Raw genomic sequence first — 20,774 nt, forward strand, 5'->3', positions numbered from 1 at the left:
TGAGGTCTCCTTGTGCACCAATTGTTTTATTCACTGTTCAAATTGCAGGCGTTCACCATTGCACATTTCTGCAAGTAGTGCTCACTATTTGGAGTGTGTACATGTGTTGGTAGAACATGGTGCTAAAATACGATTGGCTGATTGTAATGGAATCAGGCCTATAGACTTGGAGAAGGTGCATAGTAACTATGGTGATTTACATTTAGTGTGTTTGTTTTGTCATGGCATATGCTGTTAAATTTAGTAATTTTTCTTTATTCATTACTCACCACTCAGTTGTGCACTGGAAAATGTTGTTGGAAACATTTGTAAGACAAATATACATTTGCCAATTGAGGCAAAGTTTTTGAGCTTCTATGTATACCCACACAAAAAAGAATCAACCTGTGAAAAATAGTGTGGCCTTAGTGAAAAAATGTGTGGAATCAAAGGTGGTGGCCAAGAAATGGCTGCAATGATGTTAATGCGAATAAATTTTAACAAGAGTATATAATGGGGATAGAGAGTGTCGAACTGCGCTGTATGCTGTGAAAAATGAGCCTGTAAAGTCCTATGGCATCTTTTAAATGGCTTGATGATTTGTGTTGATTGGTGACTAATTGGGGCGAGCCTGAGTGAGCCCCACACTAGTGAGTCAGCGGTGTAATGGACACGTTTACAATAAATTACGATATAAAGCGGATACCTTACACGTGCTTCCATACCATTCTCCTTATACGGTGTGCGTAGTCCATACAAGTGCGTGTAATCGTCCATTCCACGGAGGACTTAACGCGTAGGTTACTGCTTAGCTATATTTGGTATGTGTAATGGTTCATTTCACGGAGGAGTTAACAGCGTAGATTACTGCTTGCCATATTTAGTATGTGTAATGGTTCATTCACGGAGGAGTTAACAGCGTAGATTACTGCTTAGCCATATTTGGTATTTGTAATGGTTCATTTCACGGAGGAGTTAATCCATATTTGGTATATGTAATGGTTCATTTCACAGAGGAGTTAATCCATATTTGGTATGTGTAATGGTTCATTTCACGAGAGCTATCGGTATAGATTACTGTTATGCCATGTGAGTGATGTCTGGCCACGTGTAATTATTCAGTGGATACGGAGGAACGTCTTCGACATAGGAAGAAGCAGTACAGGTTCAGAAGGGATGCAGAAACTCCTGAAGAGGCAGAAAGGAGAAAGCATAGAAACCGTGAATATATGCGACGTCGAAGAGCTGCAATGACGTGAAAAGAGGTGGTTAAAGTAGCAGATCAAAGACTTGACCTTATCAACACCTATCATACCATCAATGAAAGGTTCGCAGATGTGTACATAGTGATTTTGCACAGGCTACATATTGATTCTTAGACACTCTCCGTCTTAAAATATTATGAACTCTTTATGCAATTCCAGAATTCCTCACATTGTTTCAGTAGCCATCAATACTCAAAAATATACACTCAGGCTCGCCCCACGATGCTGTTAACATCTGTCTAGTTTTAAGCGCAGTGGGTGCACTTTGTACGTGACTACTGAGTGAAAGAACGGTGTACTAGAAAGAAGTTTGGCACATTGCGTATAAGAACTCGCTGTACAAAGAGTAACACAAGCAGCTAACCTGGAAAGCAAACATTGCGGTTTCATCATGGTCAAGATTTTATCATGGTTGCCATCCCCTGCCTCGACAGTCCTACTAGCAAAAGTGACATGTTTATAGTATGCGCAAGTTGAGCTGGATCCTGAAAAACAGCTAAAAAAATAAAACTTAGCAGAGTTAACATTTCAGCCAACCAGATGATTAGTGGTGACAGCAAAGGTGTCAACAACAGACGCGTATGGTTTGGCTCCATTACAAGTTCGGGAAGGGGCTGTAATGGACACTGCACTCTTATGGTTTCCCCACATGAAATGTATGGTGAAAATTTTGATTGGCCTTAAACATTGTCAGATATTTTGAATGAAACAATTTGAAATATTTTTAGCAGGTCAAGCAGTACTACAAGTGTCCCTAATTTCAAGATCGTGTGTACTTGTATCCTTGAGTTATTAAATGTTTTTGAGGATCTAGCTCAATGTGTACATACGGTGGAATTTCAGCCATTGTGATTCCATGCAGTATTAGTATTAGTATTTATCTGATTTGTCAAAAGACAGGGTGGCACCAAAAGGCAAAACCTGTATAAGGATGCTTCCCAAGACACAAATCCCAATAACTACAAAGTATCTAAATATCAACAGTACAGTTACAGTTACAAAAGCAAATTACAATTATTGAACAAACTGCAGTTACTGAAGTTAACAATGACAAAACAACGGATACACAGCAGGACGAAATTTCGGAGGACTGAGTATCAAAACAGAAGCCGGAACAGTGTTCTACAAGAATACTGTGTTCACAAAAAAGGAGTGTCTGAAAGAATTTATTGTAGATTGTGGTGGAACAAGACATATGGAATGAGCACGAGTGCAGGAGGAGTTGAAAGTACAGTAGTCCACAAGTTTCAAAGAACTGTATCGATCATGACTCAAGTAATTTCTACGTGACGCAAGGGTAGGTCATTGTAGTTCTTGAAGGCAAACATCTGAAGATTTGCTCTAGACCACCACCACCACCATGCAGACCACCTGTCAAAACTTTTAATTCGTTAAATCTGAGCAATCAACAGTGGTTAGGTTTACTAGAAGAATGAAGATATGTGGCACTTATTCAGCACTCCCTCCCTATTATATACTCTTGATTTTAAAAATGCACACAGCCATTATTAAAATTTATTAGCATTAACATTATTTCAGTCATTTCTTAGCTACCACGAACAACTGTTTTTCACCAAGGATCTTTAAGGCCGCACCATTTTTTCACAGCTTGGCTGTTTTGTGTAATTTTCACTTCTTATTGTACCTTGTAAGGCCTCAAACCAGCCTATGGCTGACTTTGGGGTTTGTTTTTACTTCTTTTCTATACAGACGCAATGATAGAACATGCTTTATTTCTATATTTGGTAACACTATAGTATTACTCTAGTACAGTGCATGTTTTTTGAGGGCTTCTAGTAGAACATACATAGAACAATCTAGACATTTATTTGGAATGCAGAAATTAAGTGAGATAATCGATTAAGGCAGCAGTGGTTCAGTTGTTAAGGGTGTTAGGGATGGTTTGAACTCTGGTAAGTGTTTTTCAACGTTTTTGTGCACCCACGGTGACTGCTCTATTAGAGTATCTTGATCCCACCATTTCACACTTGTTTGGTTTTTTGTAGAGGTGTACCGATATAAGGAAACTAAACCGATCCGATACCGATACGATATGGATTAATCATTTTGAAACCGATACGATACCGATCCGATATACCGATATAACTAAGTGTAGCTATTTATATTTGAGGAATCACATATGCCATGTTCAACTTTATTTTAACTACTGAAGAAACTACTGAAGAAACAGTCTTAAGATTATTGGCTATACTTGGTTACCCATGGTGGTGTGGCCTCTATTGACAGCTCAGACTATAAGGCACCCACAAATATTTTAATACATGCCCCTGCCAAGATTAGTCCGGATTACTCCGCATTTTAATGGCTTATAGAGATGGCTGGTTGTTTTATGCTGTGCTCTTGGTTCATCTTTTTGCTGTTTCCCCAGGCCCACCGCTATGAGTGTTTGCTGTATGATTGGTAAGCTTTGTGACAACAAAACAGTAATTATCCACGAACTTAGATGGCTTCGTGTAGCGTGCTGCTTTGAGACAAGGAAGATAACTACTGTTTCCCGCCCTTGTTAGCTAAGTATAGGGTTTATAATATGGCTTGATCATTGGACAGTGTCCTCAAGATAGTTCAGTTGTATATCGGCATATTGTATCATTTTTTAGCAACAATATCGGCTCCCACCGATATAGTAGAAATGTCTATATCGGCCACCGATACAATATGTATCGGTATATCGGTACACCTCTAGTTTTTTGCTTTATTAGCTGTAACACTATTGCTTTTCAAACCATCAAAAGGCACTGCTACGATATAGGTACACACAATTTTCAAGTTATTCCCATATTCAGTTTGCCCTGTAGCAGTGACCAGTTTACCCTGTAGCAGTGACAAAAAAAAAAAAATTTACGTGAATAAATGCTCATAACTCCGTGGATATTCAGTAGATTGACAGCTAACTTGGTATGTGAATTCACTTTTATATGCTCTTCACTTGTACCAAAGATTGAGGCAATCAAGTTACACATTTGTGTTTTATAGGAATTTTAGCAAAGTGTGGGGATACTTTATTCAAAGATTTTTGCTTAGTTTCTAGACTGGTAGGTCCTTGTACAGGCTCTGCCTTCTATGTTTGCCCTCCAGTGCCTAACTGGTAAAGTTGACAATAACTAATAAATAAATAAAATAAATAGTGTGAAATAAATAGTGTGAAATAAATAGTGTGAAATAAATAAATAAAATAAATAGTGTGAAATAAATAGTGTGAAATAAATAGTGTGAAATAAATCGAAGCCCCGTAGCCTCCCTATGACTTAAGAGGAAAAAAAATTAAGAAACTAAAATGAGACTTTGAGCACCTATATCTTGTAAATGGCTGGTACGAATTTAATCAAATTTGTTATGTGGCCTACCCTACCAGGTGGACAGCTATAATGCAAAAAGTAGTGTGCTTTGGAGAAGGGGCCATGAAGCTATGCATGCATGAAAAAGTGTTTTCTTTCTTCCTGTCAATCAGTGTACTTGCGATGTGGTGCACTGGCTTTCTAGGCTGCCTGACACACTACCATGTGTCTTGATTTATTTATTTAAGTATTTTATTTTGTAGCTGTGTTTGTCTGCAACGGAAGTACTGTAGATGATTGTTTGTGATGTAATGTGGTAATTTCGTAATCAAATATGCGATGGGTCTTCTGACGAGTCTTTGGAGCCATGAATACTTTAATTAAATAACTCAGAGCAATTTTATAAGCACAGTGTTATTTGTTTATGATTTGTGGTGCCACAACCCTAAACCTCACGCTGTGAGGTGTCAACACCAGCCTACATTTACTTTTCAGTTATGAAAATGCAAAATGTGTTTATAACGTTGTTTACTAGTGTTACTTTGACTTGTGGCATGCAAAAAGTATCATAGTAATAATTATGCCTCGCTCAGCTGGTGCCTCTACCAAATGTGACCGGATCTGCAAGAACCTGACACAATCTAAGTTTACATTGAATTCAATGGGTGAAATGCTTGCATATTATTGAAAAAATTATGTAAATTTTTAGAACACCTCTTTCTTAGTGAAAGAAGGGACCAACAATAAAAACCCAGATATCATCTTATTCGCCTGCTCAAGAGGAGTTCGAAAATCTTGCAGTAGACCTAAGGATACGCAAGTTATGAGTGTTTGTTTACGTCACATCTAAGCGATCGTACACGATTGTACGCAATCAACTTTTTTTCACGAATTTCGTCTGTGTATGCAGTGAAGAAAGGCGAGTAAAGGACAAACTTACACAGTAATTGATTCCCCTATTTATGGCGAACATGATGGTGAAAATTTCAGCTCTGTACCTCAATCTGTTAATAAGTTACAACCGTTTTTGCAAGCACTTGTAATTTAACCCTATACACCCCCTGTACTTGCTGTACAAATCGAATTTTCTGTTGTCACTACTTTGTAGGGGTGTAACTTCGAAAGTTATTGGAATATGAGGCTAAAACTTTTCCAGAGGTTATACACTTGGCTAAGTAGATTAATTGTTAATAAACAGGAATTTGATAAATGGGCGATTGTGTCGGGTTTTCACAGATCCAGTCACAAATCTCTAAGTACCGTAGAGGGAAATTTTCAGAAACCTGTATGAAAATTGCGTTTTGGAATTTATTTTCAGAAATAGCTAGCTAGCTGCTACTCAGACAATTCAACAAAGGGATGCATGTAGCTTTATAGCTGTAGTTACCGTAAATTTAATTTTACAGTGTAGTGAAACAGCTGTCAACATGCCATTTAGCTATCTTTGTGATAATGTACAAATGAACCGAGAGCATGGAATTTAGCACCAATACTGTCATTGGAGGGCATCATATTTACAAAGAAATTTGGGTGCCAGTTATAGGTGAGTTGTTCAGTGCGAGATAGAGCCGGGTAATGATCATGATTTGTATGCAGTGGCTATGAGAAGGCATGAAAGGATTGTTGGCCACGTGCTGCAAACAATATCTACTCTATACCACTTATTTAGGGTTGTCTAGTGGAGTGACGATTAATTGTACTGTCAATTGTGTGAGAAAATATTCTACTAATTTGCCTCAAGGAGGACTTGACGTTCCTTGTAAACTAATGTCTGATTGTAATCAAGCCATGATTGAAGAGGTCAGGAGACTCCTACCAAAAAGCCAAAGGATTCACCCAGTATTGTAGTTAAGTCCTCCCTTGTACAAAAACCCATGGGAAAAGGGACAGTGGAGAAGCCGCATGAAGCCATTAAAGAAGGAACAGTTTAGAAACCATACCTTAAGACTCTGGCCAGGCATATTCTAATAGTGGTTCCACTAGTGTGTAAGAGAAGAGCAATGGTGATCTCAAGGAGCCTGCTGAACAGACCACAAAGCCAAATGTTACATTGGAAGGAAACCAATGCATAGCTATTTAACCAGATGGTAGTGTGATGGATGCAGATAAAATTGTGTGGTTGAAGATTGCTGTGTTCAACTTTCTAGATTTACTTTATTTGTCAGTTAAATGACAAACATGTTAATCTAGCTCAGAAACTCTTACGAAATCAATTTCCAAACATTGAAGGTCTTACATCGACACTTAACAAACCCAGGGTAGTCAAGGCAAAATTAATTCTGGCATACGAATAATGTTCTGCCACAGTTCTGAAATTTATTTCTCATAAACTCCTTTGCAGTTTTATTGACTGACACATCGAGAGGTTGTAGCCTGTCTGTACAACAAACAGGAACCATCAGTATGTGTACATTGTTATCCCTGAGTACTTTTACCGTATAGAGGGAAACTTTGGTGGGGGAAAACTTTGGCAAATTTGGTGATTTGATGCAAATTCGCCAAATTTTAACCCGCCAATTACTCATAGCGCCTGAGATTAGCGTCCTTATAGCTAAAGATTGTGGTTATTAACAAGAAATGAGGGCTCAGGTGAACGCGAACAAACTATAGTGGACATTAAATAAATCCCTCTATAACCTAGACTGAATTAGGGATTAAATGTCCACTAGTATATCAAGGCAACTTCCTTGTTTTACCACTTGTTAGCTCTTTCCTTGTTTCACTACTACTTTTCTTTGATCCAACTTAAAATTCCGAATTTTTCCTTCTACTTGTTTGTTACTTTTTAATAGCATAATTATGACAAATGAACCAGTGCATAATGTATTAAAAGAAAGAATGGCACCAGGAATGCCATAAAAGTAATTTTGCGACAGAATGTGTGCCCAACAATCAATTAGGGAGGTGGCCATTATGCTTTGTTTTCAGCTATACTTCACCCATTACACAACATCACAAATGAAGAACAGTACGAGAAGTGCCTCTGCAATCAATCCAGTCGTTACAGAAAATACGGGTGATTAGCCAAGGGAAGCCACATCACGCTATCATGAATCGACACCTGCATCTGAGTGTACAATGAAGCAAAATTGATGGAGTAACTATTGACCACTTCTGTGCCAGCTGCCATGAGCTGATTATGAGCTACTGTATAGAGGAAAACTTTGGCAGGGAAAAACATTGGTAAATTTGGCAATTCACTACAAATTCGCCAAAATTTAACTCACCAATTACTCGTAGCACTTGAAATTAGCTATAGATTGAGCTTGAATTTGCCAAAGTTTATTTCACCAAATGCAATTTAGCTTGTTATTCACCAAAGTTTACCCTTGTCAAAGTTTCCCTCTAACGGTATATCACAAAGTCTTCTGGTAGTTTTGTGTATGAGATATTGAATCTACTGTCGTAGGCACTGGATAGTGGCATGGGTCAATTCATTCAAGACACAACAAGCTAATTTCAACAAATTTTAATATTTCCCAAACATTGTGATCATATGCAATAATTATAGACAATCCCAAAATGTTAAATTCACCTGTAGAAATAAGTGCATACAATCTCATCATTTTAAAAACAATTTTGTGTTACACATGAGACTCATGCGCATCTGTGTCACCTAGTTGTAAGTAGAGCTGGGCAATAGTAAAAAAAATATCGAGTATTGTGATATTAATTTTCAAATCGTATCATGATATTTAGCCTCTACACTATCGTGATGGATGTAACACTTCTAAATGACTACTAAGTAGTTCTATTCATGAACCATATTCTTGCCTTTTCACAAGAAGGAGCAATGCTTATTTGTAAACAATGTATAAATTAGCAAGTTTGTTCTTAATTGTACAAGCAGCTAACTACTGATGTGTCATTTAGATACTATCGTGATACATATCGTTGTCGTGATATATTCATTACTATTGATTGTCTTGTGAAAATTTTGCTATTGCCCACCTCTAGGTGTAAGTTAAAATTTGAGTTGGATGTATAATAGTAAAAGCTACTCATGGTAACTGGTAATAAATACTGTCTCTACGTACATACATTGTATAGCATATTGCTATAGTCATGAGACATTGTTGTAATGGTTTGTACATTTTATGTTTTGTATAGGCTCTACGATCAATTCAGGACCAGTTGATAAGTTCAGCTTGTGAGAGATTTGCTGATGCTGCTCTGAAATGTTCCCGTTCAGCTACTCTGTCTTCCACAACTAGCTCAATACCAACTCATACATCTTATACTGACTCCGTGTCCCTTCCTTCTGCTGCTGCTGTTGTTACTGTGAGCAGTGATAGCAGTCAACAGTTCTCGTCTAGTGACGCTGGTATTGTAGAATTACTGGATGAAGTTGTAATGCATGCTGCTACACATCAGTCTAAGCTAAACGCTGGCTTAAAGCAGTCACAGCTTAAACGCTCCCAAAGTTTTAGTGCATTGCATCATTTACAAGAATATGAAGAAGATCAAGAGATGCGCTCACTCAAGTTTAAGTATCCATCAGCTTATAGTTTGAATGTGAAAGGAATAGTAGAGGAAAGTGCCCAAGATGTAGAGAGAGCACTTCAATACTTACTAAGACGTGCAGCAGATCTAAAGGATGATGGCAGTCAGTTTGACCTATCAAAGAGAGAGCAATCGGATGCTGATGAGATTTATAATAAAGAAATAATGTATACACGTTCACTCACTACATTTGCACTAGCAACCAGACCCATTGGAACAATGACATCAGCTAGTCAAGTGACAATGGAATCTGTCAGCTCTGGGACTGTACTAAATACGGAGAGCAGTGAAGGGGCAGCTAGCGGTAGTACTCAGGACACCACCAGCACACAGATGCTACACCAAGCCTTCACTAACTTAGAGTACCAAGAGACGAAAGGTGTTTCAGATAATCATCCAGTCAATAGTGGTGGGCTAGATGAGACTTCCAGCTCTCAGGTCCTGCATAGAGCATTCAGTGATTTGGAACGACAAATTTATCAAGCAAGGGAAGAAGATTTAGATGACACACAAGAGAATGCAATTAATATTAATAAGGATGTTGCTAAGGACCATTTAAAGGCGTTCTGTGATAGTATAGGTGTGCCAGTTAGCAATGATATTAGTATGAGAACTAAGGAAGAAACAAACCTAATCTTTGAGAACATTTTATCGGAACTTCATGATCAACAGGTACCCTCTGCTAAAGTTGTGAAGAAGAGATCAAGTGAAGGACATGTTAAAGTGATCTTACCAGTACGTCGCTTATCACTAGGTCCAACAATCAATTTTCCAGAGTTGAACCATCCAGAGGATCATGCTGTGGTTCATGAGGCCACAGCTTCATTGAGTACTGAACAGGGAGAATACCTTGATAATCGTAGGCACTCTTCAATTGGCACCATAACCATACCTTATGATATGGCTGAAGATGAACCTGGTGCAACTGCCCTGAGGCAGTTAGTGACCTTGTCCAGTAATGAAGAGTGCCTGGGGCGTATTGTAGCACATGTGTGTCTGCCAGCATTTTCATCACAGCTGGTGAAGTTGTCACAGTGGCAGTTTTCCAGTGCTGGCTTGTTATCCAATATTGCAGCCTTACTCTACAACTTGTTTGAGGTGGGTGAATGGTCTGCATATAATATATAATTGTACTGCTTATTATAATTTCATCACATGTTCATTTAGTTAAGATTAAGAATTACATGTTAGGATTAAGATTACAGGATTAAGAATTACATGTTTTCTGTGTACTTATTCCAGTGTTTTGAATGTATAAGCGATCTAATCTAAACCAAAACAGCCAAGCTGTAAAAAAGGAGTGTGGCCTTCAAAAAGACCAGGGTGAAAAAAGATGGGAAATCAAAGGTGGCGGCCAAGAAATGGCTGTGATGGTAGGTTAATGGCAAAATTTTAATAATGACAATTCAAGTGAATTTGCGTTGCCTCCTCCAAGTTTCACTAGGATTCGGCACCAAATTCACCTGAATTGTCGTTATTAAAATTTTGGATTCGGCACCATCACAGCCATTTCTTGGCTGCCACCTTTGATTCCACATCTTTTTTCACCCTGGTCTTTTTGGAGGCCACACTCTTTTTTACAGCTTGGCTGTTTTGGTTTTGATATCACTTATTTTTGTTTTGCAAGCCACAAAGCCAGTCATAAACTGGCTTTGGTGCTTCCTTTTATCTTGTTTTATTTTTCTTTACTGCAGGAATTGTGGAACAAAAGAAGCAATTGTGTGTATACCTTTTTGTCTGATTAAGTATTGTATATTTAACACTGAATGATTATCACATGGGTAATAAGGTGACTTCTTACATAACTGAACTGTGGCTGAAACTCTCATTTCATATGTTTGTAGTTGAATTCCTTTCAGGGTGACTTGTTTCTAGCTGAACTCTCTATATGGTAACTTTTTTCTAACTGTAGTGTGTGAAATAACTTTTGGAATACCACCTGACATACTGTCAGGGCAAAAAGTAATTTGCATGGACATTCATGCTTTTGGATGGACAATGTTTCAGATGTGTGAATGATCATTCATTGATCATCAACATGTAGCTATTACGTAGATACCACTAATTTAGGTATTGTGTGTTATAGTGTATATGACATATTTTACAAACTAATCGATGATGATAATACTGTTACATTTTTTATATCATTTATTAACTGATAATTTATATTTATAAGTACAAGAAGTGAACAAAAGTCAAGAAATTGGTAAGTAAGTGATCAGTTTGCAAGTTACGTATACAGTAACTACATGAGTACAACTTCATCAGTACCTATTTCTAGTAGTTCACTCAGACTAGCATCAGAATCATTATTGTCACCAATGCTTATTTGCATCCACTGCTTCCACTCATCCATTGAAAGTGGTTCACTTTTATCATCATCATCACCTGAGGCTGACTCATGTGCTGATGCATTGCTAGTGGAACTTCTTGGTGTAGCGGTCACTCTTCTAGATTTCTCCTTATACCAGATGTTTAGGGAATCGGAGGCATCCCACTTCTCAACAGGTGGACCATCAACCTTGATTCATACAAGTTGGTCAAGTCGGTCTTCAGATAGATGAGTACGGCGGTCATGTTTGATTATCTTCAACTGTGAGAAGATGCTTTCAGGTGACCATTTGAGAGAGGTAGGCAAAACAATAATTCAACAATGCCTAATACATTACATCAGCATTTCGCATCAACAGAATTTAACAACTTCCACCAGATAACCTTGTAGTCATTTTGTACAAGGTTTAGGTATTGCTTGCTGTACAGGACCATGTCATCCCATTCATCTTGAACAGTGGAAACATCGATGTCTGCCTTCTCTAAAGGCACACTAAAGCGATGGCAGCCTCTATTGAATTATGCCCAAAAGAAGGAGAAGTCGTCCATTCCCAGCCTTGTGTAGCGAGAACCGTCATGGCATGTGTGTAAAGGACCAATTCTTCATCTTGAGCTTTCATCCTACTAACCAGACACCTATGTCATTGAGCCAGCCTTTGTAATCTTTACTTAATGATGAAAATGCTTGTGGGTGCAAGTACAAATCAGTACCCTGGTATGTGACAGTTGTACTGCTGCCACTGGAGGCTTCTTTTTGTTGGAATTCGTCCTAGAACTTTCTTGACAGTTGGAAAGTCTTCGAAATTCTTCGCTTTAAGTTCCTCTAGACTCTTCTTTGTTCTTAAGAACGCTTCAATAGCCCTTACAATGCACAACTCCTCCTCTTGTAATATTTTGCTGAGTATTCCGATGGGCTTTAAAACATCGTGAAACAATGCACAGGCTAACAAAACCTTTGACTTTCTCCATCGTAAAACGTAGCCCTTTAATTTCTCTTGATCAGCTGACTTGACTTTTCTGTCTTGTGACAACATCGTTAGGTGATTCAGGTAAGCTCTGTACCTGTCAATTAACCGTGCCAATGCAACCACTTTGTGAGAAACAAACCTTGCTCTGAGTGGCCTAGTACCTCCTTTCATAGGCATCTCTGTTTCTGTCAAGCACTCCTTCAGGTTGTCGACAATCTCCTTCAATTCATGGTACTTTTTAGGTGACTTCTCATAGGCATAGTAAATGTGCAACAACAGCTGATCAATTTCTTTGAAGTAAGTGTCTTTCAAAGCATCTGTAATGGACAATTCCAACCTGTGGAAAAAGCACTAGGAAACAACTAACCATGGGATGTCTTTCAGGAGGTAACTCTTGAGACCACTATCACTTCCTATGTTAGCATTGGTGCCATCACATCCTAGCCCTACCATCTTACTCCTCCATTCTACTCCCATGTACGTCAGAGATTTCTTCACACAGCCATACAAACCCTCTCCAATCTCACGTGCAAGGTGATGTACTGCAAAAAAATTATCTCTAATGTGCACTGTGCCTTCCTCAGCACTGCTGTATGGATCAAAGAAAAGAGCTAAAAATAACTCTTCTTCCACATTGCTGCAGTCAATGCTACTATCCAACAGTAACGAGAAAAACTTAGCATTACTCATCTTCTGTTTCAGTTTCCTTTGTAGATCTGCAGCGATGGCTTCCACAAACGAGGCACAGCCATGATCATTCCGGTAGCTAGCTCCAATCTCTACTCCGTATATCACATAGAGGCTTCATCTTTTTAAAAGATAGGTTTTCTTTTGCTATCATATAAGCTAGTTCAGATTTTCGCTTCAACTTATGCTTGGTGGCTTTGTCCATCGATGGTTGCAACAATGCTTTAGTGATAGGTGCGTAATCACACATATTTGTTGAGTGCTGCTTCTGGTACAAGGACATCGCGTGCTTGTGTATCTCCTTGTCTGTGTGGTCCTTGAAGGCCGATGTTCTAGTGTTCTTAGAGCCATTAATATATGCTGGGTTGTAATTTCGAAGTGAAACTAACCATTCGTTAAACTGAATACAGATGGCACACTTCAGAGCTGACGTGCTCGTGGTCACCTTCGACAACATGGTACGTCAGCCAAACAGTCGTGTCCAAGTCTTTGTCATTCTCAACAATCCATTTATCTACAGTTCTTCTTGTTAAAACTCTTTGTTTTGCTTGTCCTGACATAATTTCCAAACAAATGAGAGTTTATCCAGACATGTACCACAAATCTCCGGAAACTGTCTGGTGACTGATCGTTATTTCACACACTGCTAGCTGATATCTCTACAGGGTTACTTGTTTCTAACTGAACTCTACTAGTTGACTTGTTCCTATCCAATCTCTCTACATGATGATTTGTTTCCAGCACATATTTCTACTGGGTGATTTGTTTGTAGCTGATCTCTATACGGGTTACTTGTTTCTAGCTGATCTCTCTTCAGGGTGATTGCTCTATTAGCATGACTACTCTATAGAGTATCTCGATCTCGCACTTGCTGCACCAAGTTAGATTTCATGGTATAGCTCTGTGGCTTTAAGTCTGATTCTTCTATGCCATTGAAGAACCTTTCTAAGATAATTTCTCCACCTGTACAGTGATTTTCAATGCATTACTCTAAGCAGTTTTCTGGTAGGCATGGCAAGTAGTCGTTTTTTTATTAGCTAATCTTGATTGCATAATTGTTACACACTGTTGGTCTTTTCATTGTATCTTCGTGGTTTTTAGCTTGATTTCTTTCAAACCACAAAAGGTTTGAGGTTCAATAGTTAACCTATTCACGCACCGATTTTCAGCTTCTTCCCATAAGCGGTTTACCCTGTAGGCGTGACAATATATTGGTGTTATTTTTTTTGCGAATAATCGCTATTAACTCTTTTCCTTCTTATCGTATTCCAGCCAAACTTAGTACTAAGTTGCACCTTTATACCCCCCCTTCTTTGTGCCTAATTTCAAGGCAATTGGGTATGACATATATGTTTTATGGCAGTTTTGGTAAGTGTGCGAAAAAGACGAAGAAAAAGAAGGAAACAAAATGAAGAAACTAAGCCAATTTTTGAAGTTGCATATCTTGAGTACGCTTGAAGTGATTTTGCTCAAATTTGGTATGTGGAGTACTGACGTTGGTGGGCATGTCCACAGTAAAAATTGTCTTGTTTCGTAAAGGCAACACAGAGCTACAGAGGTGTGAAAATCGTGTTTTCTTCCTGTCAATATACTCACGGTGTTGCATGCTGGCTTCTTGGGCCGCACGACACACTACCGTGTGTCTTGATTTATGATAGAGGTAGCTGATGCATGGGATGTGTAAAAACCTGCCAGAACAATAAAAATTCTGTTTTGTTGCATTTCTGTGCATAACCAAGGGAAGAATATTCAGCTTCATATGCTTGGAGTTACAGATGTAAAAAGTACTAATCATTAGTGTTGAGCAATAGTACACTATCACAATAGATATTGAACTATTCACGATACGATAACATCATGATACTTGTATTCTAAATGTTTAGGGTATATGCATGCATAATCAAGACTCACAGTAGTGAGGCACGCAGCCAAGAAACTACGAAGGGCACGCCCAATTAAAAGACGCGGCCACTACTGTGAGTTATTTACGTGTAGGGTCGGTTTTGCAATATTAGCCCTGGATTACACAACATCTCTCAATGGATTTGTATTGTGTTACGTAATAAAAAAAATCTTTAGTCATTGTTGTTCTCTTGCGACCTTGCTAAAATATAAAATATAGCTGTATTTAGACATATTTCACTTTATTTCTCTACCTTGTGTTACACATATCGTCACGTTATACCAGTCATCTTACCCGTGTTTATACCAGCCATCTAGGCCTGACATTATTTAATTCTGGTTGGCCCTATGTGTATTTTCTCCGTTCAAACCTGTAATCCCTACAATAACTTTTAAAAACACGATGTGGACAGAAGCTCTAATGTCTGACAAGCAGGTTATGAAAGCATGCAGACCCGTAAGTTCCCTAGGGAAGGTGTTTTAAGCAGAAATATTTTAGAGTCCATTTAGTGCTACGTCCCATGTGAGCATTTATAATTGGCACATGTCTTATAAACAAGGTGTGAAAGCATGAAGAAACACTAGGGAAGGTGTATACAGTGGAACCTCTCTATTATGGACATCTTGGGACCAAAATTTTTCAGCCACTTTTTGCTGTAATATAGAGGTTTTCCTCTTTCAGAGGTAAAAAATGTATCAAGCAATCTGTTGGGAGCAAAATATTTGTCCTTAATATGGAGGTTTTTTTATTGTGTCCTTAATTCAGAGAGTTTGTTAAGAGAGGTTCCGGATCCACTGTAAATAGTTAGTCAATACTCCATTTAGTGCCATGCACCATGCAAGAAATATTTTGCAAGTTGTGTGGAATGACCTAAACTCATGTACACAAAGTCACAAACCACGAACCACATTGCAGACGAAACTTTGCTGCCCTACAGTACGTATATAATGAAAGCCACAACACAAGCTCCACCTGAAATGCCTTCATTTACTGCTGTATCTACAGTATCATGAACCACGATAGTGGGTTCATAATACATGTTTTTTGCAAAAACTCTAACAGAACGCATACCTAAAAACTACCTTGGAAAGCATCCTCCAACTCAAAACCACCCTCTGGTGGTTATTTGCATTGAGTATTGGTCCACTAGTAAGTATCAAGTGAAAAGGAAACAGTATGTGTATTTGGGACAAAACTGAAATTTGCCATTTTGTTCATATTATTATTATTATTCCTAGGACCGCGTCACATATAACCAAGTACATACACCAATGTGACAGCTCCCCGGTGAGGCTATTAGGTGGTGAATGCATTATCCCCAAATCAACTCAATATGTCACAGTAGTGACAGATATAACACAATAGTGGCATCGTAACTAAAGGCCACCAGTAGCTAAGTGCCAGTACATCATTGGTGTGGTATAAATGGCACAGTGATGTGTACAAAGTATATGTATACAAAACATACAGGAGAGAACTATACATTATTGCAGTATTATATGCAGCAATACATTATAGGCAACATCACCATGCAGATAAAAATTATTAGCCAATATACAGCAATGCATATCAACATCAACTAGAGCTAAGTAAGGTTCATCAGTGATGTAGCAATGGCACAGTGATGGGTGACACACTATAGTTATGCATACACAACTTGCAGGAGATAGCTACACAATGCTGTAGGCGTATGCAAGCCAGATGAACCAGATAAAGGAAGACAGCCAAGCCACTAGAGCCTAGTAGCTACGCCAGGTGAAGGCAAAAAAGATTAAGCACGTATTGAATTGCCTGACACCAACACAAAGAAAGTTCGCCATGCCAGCTGCACAAGACAATTGTTTACTTGTATTTTATATGTAACTGTAAGCTTATTGTAAAGAGCGTGGCATATGTCAGTTTAATGTTTTCTAGTATTGTTTATTTACATGAATGAATCCACTGGTAGCTGGCATGGAGACTTGAGAGATGTTACAAACATAAAAACTTACTTGTAATCTTCTTGTTTACACAAGTGGCTTCTGGCTCTCCTGCACGGGCATCACTAATCTTCTTCGCTAATCTTCTTCGCGCAATATGCAAGTAATTAAGCAAGGGTGTGGTACTGGGCGTTATATAGAATTACACGTATGGTCAAGTCATCAGCACAAACAGGAGCGACGATTATACGTTTGTGCCTTCATTCATAGGCGAATCTATCCCCGGTTAGTTCATGTCTCTAGGCCTCGTAGTTTTCTCAAACATTAATTATTAATTATTTATTTATTACGTAATTTTAACCGCGTTTCGTATTATTCTTAGTACTTGGTTATATAATTACTAGGCCCAGGGCAAATACAACCAAGTACAATCACCAACGGGACAACCTACTAATGGGGCATGTACAAACAATGCATGGCCAACATAGTGTGTGCAGATCATGTAGAAAAGATGCACAGGAAATGATACATATGCATATGTGCCATCCTTAGCTCATTGACGACTAAGAGGTGATCTTATTTTGTTATACAAAATTCTAAACAATTATTTTAGTTCAGATTTTCACAACTTCTTCACTTACACTAATACCATCACAAGGGGACATCAATTTAAGTTATTTAAATCATTTTCAAGAGTAAAATGTAGATCTGATTATTTTTTAAATAGGATTCTCAATGACTGGAATGGCTTACCTGACTATGTTGTAAATGCTAATTCAATTAATTGTTTTAGATCATTGTTAGATTCTCACTTAGCTAATTCTAGATTTATTTTTGTATAGCCATCTTGTGATTGTATAAATTTTGTGTTGACCCGGTATACAGGCAGAGCCTTTACCGGTAATTAATAATACTAATACTAATACGTACACAGTCAAGGGAGTTTGACTGACATCAGAAAACCACAATACTAAAACACAATTGACTGGTGATGTGCCAGTATATCAGCGGTGTGGCATTGGCACTAGTTGGCACAGTGATCAGTCTATAGTATTATGTATACAGCCATGCACAACATACAGGAGATAGTTACACATATATTGTTGTATATGCAGCAATGCATCTTCTTGTTTATTACAGACTCACAGTAGAGTAGCTAGCTAGTAGTTAAGCCAGGTGGAAAATAATTCCAGCCGCTAGCAAGCCAGATGAAGGAGGAAGATTACAAGCATTACATTACTCATTACCTTGTTGTTCACGAGTGCATCAGCTGGTTGTTTACGAGCGAATCAGCTGGTATCCCAGCTGGGCATCAGCTGGTTGTTCACTGGAGCGTATATCCTGCATACAAAATACACAGTTACAAACATTTAAACTTACTTGTAATCTTGTTGTTTACGTGTAAAGTGGCCTCTGGCTCTCCTGCTATCACTCCATGGATGTTTAATAATCTTCTCCTTCACGCAATCTGTAATTAAGCAAGGGTGTGGTGCTGGGCATTATATAGAATTACACATACGGTTAAGTCATCAGCACGAACAGGTGTACTTATTATACGGTTGTGCCTTCATTTACAGGCAAATCTATCCCCACTTAGTTCATGCCTCTAGGCCTTGTAGTTTTCTCAAGCATTATTTATTTCATTCATTATTATTTATTACGTAATTTTAACCGCATTTTGTATTATTCTTAGTACTTGGTTGTATAATTATTCATAATATTATTTTGTTTCACTCATGTACAGCAAAAGTTATCCAATTTTTTGCCCTAAAAACTATATAGCCATGCTTACCGAGTCCTTCCGTGTGTCCATGACCTATTAATAAGCCCGTATTCCACAGATCGCCAACCACCCTACACCTCGAAAATTTTCTAAGTTCTCTTCGCCATTACACTAGTGGCAGCAGCTCTGTATACTAAAGAAGCCGTATAGCAAAATAAAATTACAGGATTCCATTGTGTGAGCTCCTTTGGGTTTTGTTGCAGCGTTTATCAAGTACTCAACAGCACTTCTTAGACTTAGAAGATCGCGCATAGCGTCTTTGCATGGTGAGGATAGTCTGCTTCTTCCTATAAGCGCACGGTCGCGATTTGCTACAAGCGACCATACAAATGCTCTCTCAGAGACATAAAGAAGTGATAGCGCTGACACCAGAGATTATTCATTGTTATGAATATAGTTTCTATAAACCATATTTCCTTTCCGTGTAAAGTCTAAAGTTGGGTGGAGTCAGTGTTAGTGTTAATTAAAATATTCGTGAGTGCCATAATTGTCTGACCACATTGTGTAAACAACATGGCTTCATGCTGTTGATAACCCATGGATTGCAGCTATACACAGTACCTGACTTTGTTGTTGTGAATGATGTGTGTGTGCATGCATATTAGCTTCAGACCTTCAGTGCTGGTCACTGTAAAGTGTTAATAACACATATTGGGAAGTCATGCATTCATATACATGTCAACATAGATTTCTTCACTGTGGTATACTCAATGAATACAATACTCACATGAGCAACAAACTCTAGCTGCACAAACTATATTGTACGTAGCATTATATTATCATTTATACTACTGTGCACCAGTGAGCCAATTAATGTTGTAGTCCATGCACCCATAGAAAATCTGTACATGATTCTTCTTACTGTGTACGGTCTTGGCTAAATAGTAAATGCACAGCCACCGACTTTTTTAACTTATAATTATATGCTCGTCAGAGTTCCATGTCTTCAATTATCTTATGACAGGTAGCTAGCTCAGTATCATGCCATTTGGTGTGTGTATATTCATGAACACTGCATTAGGATGCTAATGTGAGTAAGCAGAGACTAGAGTCCTGACACATGTAGTAAGACAAGTTAGACAACAGCTGCTCACTGTTGTGTGTAATGTATAGTCTCGTCCACAGTCAAGAGCAGTCAGGTAAATACTCTAATAATGCAGTCAAGTGTGTCTGATAACAACAAAGCTTACACTGAACTTGACAGCCACTAATTGTAAACTGCTTTACGTATCTACAACAATTATCATTATCAATAAAACAAATCCATTAGAGGATTAATAAAAAGTACACAAACTAGATGAATAAAAAATTGGAAATTTTAAAATGGGAATAGGGATCGCTGAAAAAAGCCACCAAACAAGAAGGGATCGCTGGGGTGGTAATGCAAACCACAAATCCCTATTTTGACTCATTCTAAAATGACTCAGGGGAGCATGTAACTAAATATTTATGACAGAGAGTCAAAATAGGGTCTTTGTGGTTTGCATTACCACCCCAGCGATCCCTTCTTGTTTGGTGGCTTTTTACAGCGATCCCTATTCCCATTTTAAAATTTCCAATTTTTTATTCATCTTATTATTACTAGACATATTAAAAATTTAAAATTTAAAATAAGAAATAGGGTTCACTAAAAAAAGCCACGAAACAAGAAGGGATCGCTGGGGTGGTAATGTAAACCACAAATCCCTATTTTGACTCTCTATAAATGTATAAAGAGTCAAAATAGGGATTTGTGGTTTACATTACCACCCCGCCGATCCCTTCTTGTTTCGTGGCTTTTTTTAGCGAACCCTATTTCTTATTTTAAATTTTAAATTTTTAATATGTCTAGTTTGTGTACTTTTTCCAAATCCATTTATGGATTATAAGTTACATGTAATTGGCACATTATAGTGTAGCCTAAGCTAACAGAGATTCCTCAGTTTAAAAGGTTAACTCATTAACTAGATATCTTAATGCAATTTTTTGTAATTTATGATAAAGACTGTATTTTCATTCTGATTTGTACACGCACAAAATAATAAGGTAGGATATATTAATTCCTAGTCTACTCAGTGTTTCAGCCACCATCGTCACACTTTGTGCCATTGCTGAAAACACACTGCTATATGAGCTAGCTACCTGTCAGAAGAATTACTGA

General features: G+C 38.1%; 1 protein-coding gene across 2 annotated transcripts in view; it reads left to right on the plus strand.

Annotated features, from left to right (window-relative positions):
- The window catches only part of LOC136260823 (uncharacterized), a 176,018-nt gene that overhangs the window by 45,800 nt on the left and 109,444 nt on the right, over positions 1-20,774 (plus strand). For both annotated transcript variants that reach the window (XM_066054701.1, XM_066054700.1), the window contains exons 5-6: positions 49-175; positions 8,651-10,141. In XM_066054701.1, the coding sequence (XP_065910773.1) occupies positions 49-175; positions 8,651-10,141 (1,618 nt within the window). The remainder of the gene's footprint in view (positions 1-48; positions 176-8,650; positions 10,142-20,774) is intronic.

This window comes from Dysidea avara, chromosome 7 (assembly GCF_963678975.1).
Source record: "Dysidea avara chromosome 7, odDysAvar1.4, whole genome shotgun sequence".
Lineage (NCBI taxonomy): Eukaryota > Metazoa > Porifera > Demospongiae > Dictyoceratida > Dysideidae > Dysidea > Dysidea avara.